This window comes from Sprattus sprattus (assembly GCF_963457725.1).
Source record: "Sprattus sprattus genome assembly, chromosome: 1".
In the NCBI taxonomy this organism is placed as follows: domain Eukaryota; kingdom Metazoa; phylum Chordata; class Actinopteri; order Clupeiformes; family Clupeidae; genus Sprattus; species Sprattus sprattus.
The window spans coordinates 26,483,071-26,493,628 of NC_137920.1; the positions used below are offsets into that span (position 1 = coordinate 26,483,071).

General features: G+C 41.4%; 1 protein-coding gene across 1 annotated transcript; it reads right to left on the minus strand.

The window, feature by feature from the left end:
• Nucleotides 1–6,160: 6,160 nt before the first annotated feature.
• Nucleotides 6,161–7,882, minus strand: LOC308368853 (zinc finger MYM-type protein 1-like; the record flags this gene model as incomplete). The annotated part of the gene is made up of 1 exon (XM_080843136.1): nt 6,161–7,882. The coding sequence occupies one exon, from the start codon at nt 7,880–7,882 to the stop codon at nt 6,161–6,163; it is 1,722 nt and encodes a 573-aa protein (XP_080699262.1).
• Between the last annotated feature and the right edge of the window lie 2,676 nt (nt 7,883–10,558).

Consider the following 10,558-nt stretch of genomic DNA (forward strand, 5'->3'; position numbering starts at 1 on the left):
GAGGCCGTTATCCCGCTTATCTCCAGTTTACAACATCCAAAAAGTTTTTTATTTTTATTATTATTTAGAATTTCCGTTATCTTTAGGAAATTTAATATGCATAATAACCTGATGAATTCTTGATTTGAAGCCTAGTGCTCCCGTTAGAGAAAGTAGTGCGTGGAACTGGACCTTTAGTTTCCCCGGGCGTTGCTGCAAAGTGACACTCATGAGCTCACCTCTGTAAAGTAAACGGACACACGGACACAGGTATTGTTCATAAGGTTTTACTATTTACAGTTGAACTCCACGTTTCCGTTGATGGTGAAGTTGGACAGAGCAACAGGGAGGTCAAGTTTAGTAATTTTGGTCGAAAGCTCACAATCGAGCCGGCTAGTTAGCCGTGTGAGCTACCATCTGTTTTAATGTTTTTTTTTCCTAAGCGCTAACAGCCGCCTACAAATAATATTCGAGACTTTCAGTTAAGAATTCCTATACTCTGCAACATTCGTGTAGAACATGAACAACTAACCGAGTAAATTTAGACATATAAAAAGTCGTGTAGATAGCTTAATTGACATAAAACATTGCCCACTAACTTGTCCCAACACGCCGCCATCTTGGTTCAAATTATCCTAGCTGTCAAAAAATAAACGTTACGTTGGTTGTCAATGGTAACCATTGAAGAGCATTGATATGGAACGGCGATTTAACTTTTCTACTGGGACTAAGTCCAAGGTGTCCATCTATACAAACTTGATGTACACCCCATTAGCCAATCAGAAAACAGTATTTCGTTCCAGAGGGAGATAATCCATATTTAATGGATAGAGACCAACGCTACCAGCATTACTCCATAGCAAATTACTATATGCTGACAGGGCAGTGTCCTAGCGTAGCTGCTAGGTCAGTTATCTGACAGTGTCAAACATCGGCAATGCTGTTAAACAATCAAAATGCTAAGTTTAATAATGGTTTAACAATCGATGTGCTCATTTTAGTAGCTCATGGATTGAAATGACAACGTGAACGTTTGGCAAAAACACACGCAGTCAGACAATTAACACCATAACGATAGCTGTCTAGCTAGCTAGCAAATAGCTAACGTTAGCTAGTTTAAACCAGAGATAACTTGCCTAAGCCTAGCATAACATCAGTGGTGAAAGTAAGAAGGTACTCACACAATGACAAAAATGTGAATAATGAGTTTGCCTATGACCATGTAGGCTTAGTTTATTACTTTAGCAGAGGAAAATTCAAACCTAACAAGTTCCATTTGGGAGATCCAGAGGTAAACTGTCCCCCGCGCCCCTTGTCATTTCAAGCTAGCTGTAGAGAAAGCACTTCCAACACCGAGTCACCAGCAAATAGACCAGCAGTGGTCAGAAGCCATGTAATGTTCGAGGTTTTATATAAAATACGGTAGCCGTAATGCTGCAAACGGCGCGGCTTTGTAGTTTACCAAAGTCGTACTAAAACATTTTGCGCAACCAGAATTAATCCATATATAAGGCGCTCCGGATTATAAGGCGCATTATTGTTTTTTGATCAAATTAAAGGCTTTTAAGTGCGCCTTACAGTCCAGAAACTACGGTAGTGAAGTTAGCATGTCTGCATTCTCATTCCTTCTTTCTCTCTTTAACACACACACACACACACACACACACACTCAATCACAAACACACACACATGCAAGTCATTCTCCACTCTTGTACATATCTGTAGGCCTATGTGTAAAATGCAAACATGTCAAATATAATAGCTGACAACTGACTTTGGATCAGACTGTGGTGGGCCACTGCTGAAATTGGGAGGGCGTTCCATGGAGTGGTCACTCTTCATAGACACACAGCTAGGCACTGGAGACACTGTTCTGTGTGTCTGTGGCCTGGTTACATAAGGAGACAAAATAATAGACAAAAATAAATAAATAACACTTTTTCCTAACAGTTAGTAGGGTAAGCATGTCTGCATACTCTCTCCTTCACTCTCGCCCTTTAACACAAACACACACACACACACACACACAAACACACACAGAAATAAACAAAACAAACACACACACACACACACACACACACACAAACAAACACACACTCACACTCAATCACAAATACATACACATGCAAGTAATTCTCCACTCTTGGAAATATTTGTATGAGTAAAATGTAAGAATGTCAAATATATAGTAATAGCTGACAACTGACTTTGAATCAGACTGTGGTGGTCCACTGCTGAAATTGGGAGGGTCTGCCATGGATAAAGTCACTCTTCATAGACACACAGAGCAGGGCACTGGAGACACCGGTCTGTGTGTCCACAAATGAATAAAGAAAGACAGACAGGGAACTTGACAGATCGATATGGAGAGAGAAAGAAAGACACACATAAAGCAGTGTGAGTGGCCGTCTCTTTCATGAAAATGTTATGAAGTGCTTACGTCTAGCAGCCGTGTGGACCAATCGGATTGGGGGTCGACTTCTGCTACCCCATTAACAGACGTGTTGACAGAAGCAGGGGAAGCACTGGAATGACAAGTAAGAGGAAGTAGAATGAAAATCAAGATGAAAATGAAAACCTTACTCGATTCCTCCCCTTCAGAAAACTTACATGACAATATTTGGGTTAAATGTTATGGCAAATGGTATACAATCATAGTTCTCATGGCAACAGTCAGTGTCCATTACTGGTAATTCCTTAGACAAATTTAAAAAATGCTGCAATAACAGCACACAGACATGTGACTTATTATTTAATGAAATACTTGTATGGTTCGAGTAAGAACACTAATACTGTTAAAACCATCACTGCTTAAATCAACTGCAGACAAAACCGACTTTCTGTTTGTGACTAACAGTTTTGAGCTATGCAGTGGCGCCTGCAGCCGTACGGCTATACGCACTGTGCGTACCTTCTGCTACGCGAGAAGAAGAAAAAGAGAGAGAGTCTGAAATCATTCGCTGAGCCTGGCCAGTGCACAAGGCACAAACAAACGAATAGTGATTAAAGCACAAACAAACGCTTACAAAAGTTATCTGACACACGCTGTTCCCAGCACGACGCATGCATTGCCACTGTAATTCAATATTATGAACGCATATTACAATAGGGAAACTGCAGAATTGCGGTACTACGAACTCCCTGTCCAAATGAACGCAGTCATTTGACTTTATGATCAGCATATTCAGGGTTTGCTTCAGTATCTTACGCCCCTCGTCCTTATCCGACAATTGTATGGCAGGAAATAAAATCGGAGTACGGACAACTAATGGCCGTTGAGTATGCAGAGCTGGAGCAGTGGAAACAGCTAAATGAGTTACAGTCAAATCGCAGTGAGCTTTGTCAAGCCCTGGAAAGTTCGGCAATTTTTTACCCAAACATTCATTGCGTCTTGTTGACAATGCCCGTTTAAACAACGTCGGTGGCTCTGTGCGTACCTCCCAAAAAAAATCTGCAGGCGCCCCTGGAGCTATGGACATTAGTTTGAACTAAACATAGAACAAAAAGTAAGGAAATGTGTGTTTGGTAGATTATTTCTTTGTTGTAACAATGCTTCTTGACAATAAATCGTATACCGTTGGAAAGCCTGTTTTCTTCCCTTTCAAATGGTGCCACATTTGTAAGGAACATGCGTTGGTGAGATGAGCATCAGAGCTGAGTATGTGGGTTGCGCCCATGAAAAATGTGTCAAAATATACTGAAACTAAGGAAATTTGTGTATGGTAGATTATTTCTTTGTTGTAACAATGCTTCTTGGCAATACATCTTATACCGTTGGAAAGCCTGTTTACTCCCCTTTCAAATGGTGCCACATTTGCAAGGAACATGCATTAGTGGGATGTGCTGCAGAGCTGAGTTTGTGGGTTAACTTGCGCCCATGAAAAGTTTGCCAGAATAAGCTGTTTGTCAAATGTTTCATCTGCGCAACCCACAAACTCAGAAAGTCAGAGCGAAAAAGAGCGATTTGTAAAGTTGGCTGGCTGAATATTTCTGTAAATAAAAAAACAATGCAAACCGCAGTTCCGCTACTCACAGGGAGAGCTGACAGGTGGTGTAATTTCGAGCAATTTCAAAATGGTTAAATTCAGTCTATGAGATTTTATATGTAAACTGTTTTGCGATTGTAACGCAACCAGTAGCCTAGGGGGCTTACGTTTTCACTTCCCCTAAGTTTATGAACTAACGTCAATAACAACTTCGCATAATGAGTAGCCTAGCGTAGACCTACGTGAAGTGGGATTATTTTAGCACCGCAGTTGTCTTTTCCTTAGTCCTTAATTCTATTTCACATCTTTGACCTTGAAGTTAGAAAAAGATTACATGACAAACTATCCGACGCATCCAGTGTCGAGGCACCTGTCTCGAGCTTCCCATTGCTAGTTTACCAGACTGTGGTGGTCCACTGCTGAAATTGGGAGGGTCTGCCATGGATAAAGTCACTCTTCATAGACACACAGAGCAGGGCACTGGAGACACCGGTCTGTGTGTCTACAAATGAATAAATGAATAAAGAAAGACAGACAGGGAACTTGACAGATCGATATGGAGAGAGAAAGAAAGACACACATAAAGCAGTGTGAGTGGCCGTCTCTTTCATGAAAATGTTATGAAGTGCTTACGTCTAGCAGCCGTGTGGACCAATCGGATTGGGGGTCGACTTCTGCTACCCCATTAACAGACGTGTTGACAGAAGCAGGGGAAGCACTGGAATGACAAGTAAGAGGAAGTAGAATGAAAATCAAGATGAAAATGAACACCTTACTTAATTCCTCCCCTTCAGAAAACTTACATGACAATATTTGGGTTAAATGTTATGGCAAATGGTATACAATCATAAGTTCTCATGGCAACAGTCAGTGTCCATTACTGGTAATTCCTTAGACAAATTTTAAAAATGCTGCAATAACAGCACACAGACATGTGACTTATTATTTATTGAAATACTTGTATGGTTCAAGTAAGAACACTTATACTATTAAAAACATCACTGCTTAAATCAACTGTAGACAAAACCGACTTTCTGTTTGTGACAAACAGTTTTGAGCTATGGACATTAGTTTGAACTAAACATAGAACAAAAAGTAAGGAAATGTGTGTTTGGTAGATTATTTCTTTGTTGTAACAATGCTTCTTGACAATAAATCGTATACCGTTGGAAAGCCTGTTTTCTTCCCTTTCAAATGGTGCCACATTTGTAAGGAACATGCGTTGGTGAGATGAGCATCAGAGCTGAGTATGTGGGTTGCATTGCTCCCATCATGAAAAATGTGCCAAAATATACTGAAACTAAGGAAATTTGTGTTTTGAAGATTATTTCTTTGTTGTAACAATGCTTCTTGGCAATACATATTATACCGTTGGAAAGCCTGTTTACTCCCCTTTCAAATGGTGCCACATTTGCAAGGAACATGTATTAGTGGGATGTGCTGCAGAGCTGAGTTTGTGGGTTGCGCCCATGAAAAGTTTGCCTGAATAAGCTGTTTGTCAAATGTTTCATCTGCGCAACCCACACACTCAGAAAGTCAGAGCGAAAGAGAGCGATTTGTAAGGTTGGCCATAGACCGCGGAACGTGTTTGAACAAGGGGGGGCCACAATCGCAAGAGGGGGTCACCAACATTTTAGGTCCGACATTATCCATAGCCAAGGCTATGCACGGTATACGAGGACACGCACGTAATGCCATCAGTCACGTCAGCCAGCACAGAACAGCGCAGAATAAAATGCACAAGAAAGGTACCTCGGTGGTCGGTGGTAACGCAACTGAAACTGCTTGCTTGTACCAGTACTAAAGAGAGAGAGAGAGAGAGAGAGCGAGAATGCGGATGCGGATGCACATCACTTTGCCAGGATGATTTTACTTTAAATGTCCAAACAGCCAACAACACTAATAACCCAAGTCCAAAATATGCCAGCACAGAAGTGCGCAAATTGCCAAAACAGTCAACACAGCACAGAAGGCTAGCCTACATAGATGAATCAATGGTCATGACTTAAGCCCACAACATGCCAGCACATAACTGTGCAGAATAAAATGCTCAATCAGCCAACAATACACAACAAAAGCACCACAGTAAGATGTTAATTCAACATAAACTCACTTGTATCAGTACAATGCAGTATAAAAACATTGAACAAAGAAGAGTGCACACGGCAGTGCTAAAAAAAAACATTGACCTACGCTTAAAACTTCCCAAAGGCCTGCCTGCGTCTATCATTGGCCTGCACAAACTCCTTAGCGATGGCTGTCATGTCGATGTCCTCCAGAATGTCACGGTGAATATGGCAGTTCATCAAGTCATTCAGTCTTTTTTGTGTCATTGTTGATCGGAGGTATGATTTCAGTCGACGAAGTGTGGAAAACGAACGCTCTGCTGATGCCGTACTGACTGGGATGGTGAAAAAAAGTTTCAGAAGTTTGTGTACTTCGGGCAGCAGGTCTTTTGCGACAGGAACAGCATTCATTGCATTGCTTATTACTCTCACTGACAGTTTGTCATTTTGAAGTGCAGATGTCTTAATCGTGTCTGGCAACATGCGCAACTGTGCGGAGAGTTGATCAAAGTCAAAATCTTTGTATAGAGACGTAATGGATGATGGGAGTGTCACCTCATCCCCGTTCCCAGCTGTCACTAGTAGCCTCTCAATGTCCACCACTACTCCGAAATCACGCTGGTCGAAGCGCCTATCCAGCTCATTGTCAATGATGTCCAACACCTCAAAATACTGCTTCCTGAAGTATTGTGATGCACCATCAAACAGGTGCTGTGTATCACCTCCAAACTTTTTGGGCAGTCTTGGTTGCCTGGGTAGCTGGGGGCGCTCAGTCAGATCGGTAGATTCCTCACTAACTGACTTGAAGAAGCTGTCAAATTCCTTGTCCGATCGTTGCCTTTGGATGAAAGCCCGTGTCACAGTGACTGCGCTTTGCGCATCTTGCAGCATTATGTTGGAATTTTGCAAAGTCTTGGACAACTGCTCAGTTGGGGAAAAAATCAAGTGCGCCAGGCGTAGACCAAAGTAGGTGCTGAATTTTTCAAGCACAGCCAAAATGCCTGCAGCTTTTCGACCAGGTTCATCGTGTGATTCTTCCGAAAACTCCTCCATCGCAGTGGTAAGTACAGAGTAGTTGTCTATGACTGACTTCAGGGCCCTGCTTCTCACTGTCCATCTCGTAGGACAGAGCGTGCGAAGGTTCTGTGTTTCTGGTTTCAGCTCGGCCTTTAGTGACTGGAATGCGTTGTTTCGTTTGGGGGACTGCTTAATTAGCTGTGCCACATCATGCACAATGTCTAGTGCATCTCGAATAATTTTGCATTTCTTTGCAGCATCTTGAAGGCAGAGGTTTAAACAGTGTGCCAAACAGTGCACAAATATTGCTGCAGGATTTTGCTGTTTAAATCTAGCAGAAACTCCCCTCAGATGGCCTGCCATATTAGCAGCACCATCGTAAGCCTGCCCTCTGCATAAACCCGGTGACACATTGCATCTGGTCAGAATGTCGTTTAGCACATTAAAGATGGTCTGCGCATCTGTCTTGGGTAAATCGAAAAGCCCAATGAAATCCTCACGAACTGTGTACGCATCGTCAACCCATCGAAGCACTGTGACAAGCTGTTCTTTGTTGGATATGTCTCTGGATTCATCTGCGAGGATAGCATAATGTCCATCCCGAATAGGTGACAGCACTTTTCGTAAAACATCAAGTGAAATCAGGTGAATCATTTCATTCACTATGTCATGAGACATGTAGTTTTTGTCACTGAGCCATCTGCTAATTGAAGGACAGTCCTCTGATCGGAGCTGCATCAACTTGTACAAGTTACTGTTCTCGGGCTCGTTGCCGTCTATTGGAATTCCCTGGCCCGCCAGAAAACGTAGCGAAGATAGCTGCTTCAGCAGCATTTCTCTCTTAAGCTTCTGGTTTGACTGTAACTGTGTGTCCAACTGAGCTGCTACGCTGGGCTGCTGGGACACCAGAGTTTGAAATTGAGCAACACTGTCTTTGTGATGCTTGCTGTTTGTATGCTCCCTGAATGTATCTACAGCATTTTTCCAATTGTTGAAACCGTTCACGGCAAAAGCAGGCTCGTTCTTACTCACCGCTAGGTTTTTCTTAGCACAGCAGCGACATTGCGTGCAGAACAGTTTCCCTCTGGTCTCACATAGAGTCAGCCAAGCAAAATCCTTGAACCACTGGTATTGCAAGGATCGGGTGCGTTGTGAAGAACCTGTCCCTTGCACCCTCTTGGTTCTTTTTAGCACATCGGGATTGCTTGGTTGATGAGGAGTTGTAAGATCCCTGCAGCACTCACTTGAGCAGTTCCCATGGCTAGCCTCAGCTAGGTTTGGTTCGGTTAGCGTAGTTGGAGTTGAAGAACATTCCTCTCTGTTGCTTGGTTGGTGGTCCACAGTTGAAGGTTGGGGTACAGCTGTCCCATCAGATGATGCTGCGCTTTTTATTTGTTTTCCTTTGAAATATTCAAAAATGGTTTTGTGCCTTTTCATTTTGATATTCCAATCCACGCCACGAACAATCTCTGCAGTCTACCACAATCACTACTACTTCTTTCGCGCGATTTTCAGTGCTGCACAGTTATAGGTCTACATTTTGCAACATTCATGCATGACGTGTGACGTGAACAATATTGGTTTAGAAATACGCTTGATTAAATTATTACAGCATGGGTTGTGTTTAAGTTTGATCTTGTCGACAGGTTTTGAGTTGAAAAAAAAACATTCATTTATTTTTTTAATAATCATTTCAAAAAGTTACCCGGGCCACGGCCCCCCTGGCCCGGCCGGTTCCGCGGTCTATGAGGTTGGCTGGCTGAATATTTCTGTACATATAAAAAACAATGCATACCGCAGTTCCGCTAGTCACAGGGAGAGCTGACAGGTGGTGTAAATTCGAGCAATTTCAAAATGGTTAAATTCAGTCTGAGATTTTATATGTAAACTGTTTTGCAATTGTAACGCAACCAGTAGCCTAGGGGCTTATGTTTTCACTTCCCCTCCTTAAGTTTATGAACTAACGTCAATAACAACTTCGCATAATGAGTAGCCTAGACCAGACCCACGTGAAGTGGAATTATTTTAGCACCGCAGTTGTCTTTTCCTTAGTCCTTCATTCTATTTCACATCTTTGACCTCGACGGAAAAAGTTATGAGCAGTTAGAAAACGATTACAAGACAAACTATCCGACGCAGTCAGTGTCGAGGCACCTGTCTCGAGCTTCCCATTGCTACACCGTCGTCTTCAATGGAATGGAGCAGCGGAAGAGCTGAACTTTTACCGTAATGATTTTACTCAAAAATGTTTTACAAGACACGTTACAATGGGCACACAGCTTACAAATGAACATGTAAGTGCTTGTTTAACATGTGTCTTTACATAGGCTTACAAACCTACTGACAAAAATGTCACTTCCTAGTCTTCAAGCCATTTTTTCCCCTAAATGTTCAAATTGACTTATCGTATTACAACTGCGGATGATCTATGCGGAGTCTATGGATTCGGATAACAGACTGTATAGGCTAGTACATGTATTTGACTTTAGTCAAGACAAATCAGTTAAGGTCTGAAAATGTGGTATTCAAATGTAGGCCGAATCTACAGCATGGCATAACGCAATTGGGCCCATCAAGTCCGTGAAAACTTTCGTGTCATCTCTGACTACTAACCTCTTAATCTTCCATATTCAGTCCACGAAACGGGATCACAACCTCTAGTAGGCTATAGGACATTACAACAGTAACTTTGACTAATTATGCTTACCCTCAATGAAAAACGACGGATATGTTCTTGCATGCAATCGTCCTCCGGTAAAACCTTCCTTGCTAAACTCAAATCTACTTTTGTTTTTATATATTTTGCGTTGATAATGAGCAATTATGGAGGACTGAAAGTGCCAAAATTCAATAAATAAATACACCATCAATAATAATTTAAATGTGTCATTAATTAATTTAAATTGGAATTAAATAAATAAATGTTTCAATAAATGTGTCATTAATAAATTCAAATTGGAAATAAATACATAAATGTTTCAATAAATGTGTCATTAATTTATTAAATACCAATTCATTTTATGTAAAAAAAAAAACCACATTTAATTATTTCACTATTTAATTAATTATGTCATGGTCCTGTGTTGCAGCGCATCAATAATTTATTTTATCTGTCAAACTCACCCATCAAAGTCAGTGGGCGGGGCTAACGCTGATTTAGTCTGATCCATTGCTTTAGTCTGAAGTGCCTGGAGAGAGACATTTTTCCACCGGTTCCAGCACCAAAAATAACGTTATGGAATCTTGTGACATGTTACTTTGGTTAAAATTGTGAGTTATTCACGAGTGGTCTTCTTCCAGCGAGAACGCAAATTCATTTCGATAAAACTTAAATTTTGTTTAACTTTTTAATACCATGTAGTACCATACGACCTAAAGTTAAAGTTCTGTTTACTTGATCACTTTAGACTAGAGTTTTTGAGATGCTCCATGGACCAGCTCAGCAGTAGTTAATTCCTCTGAAACAGTGTTGTTTTCGTCAGGCAAGACGAAAACGAAAATGACGTCGTC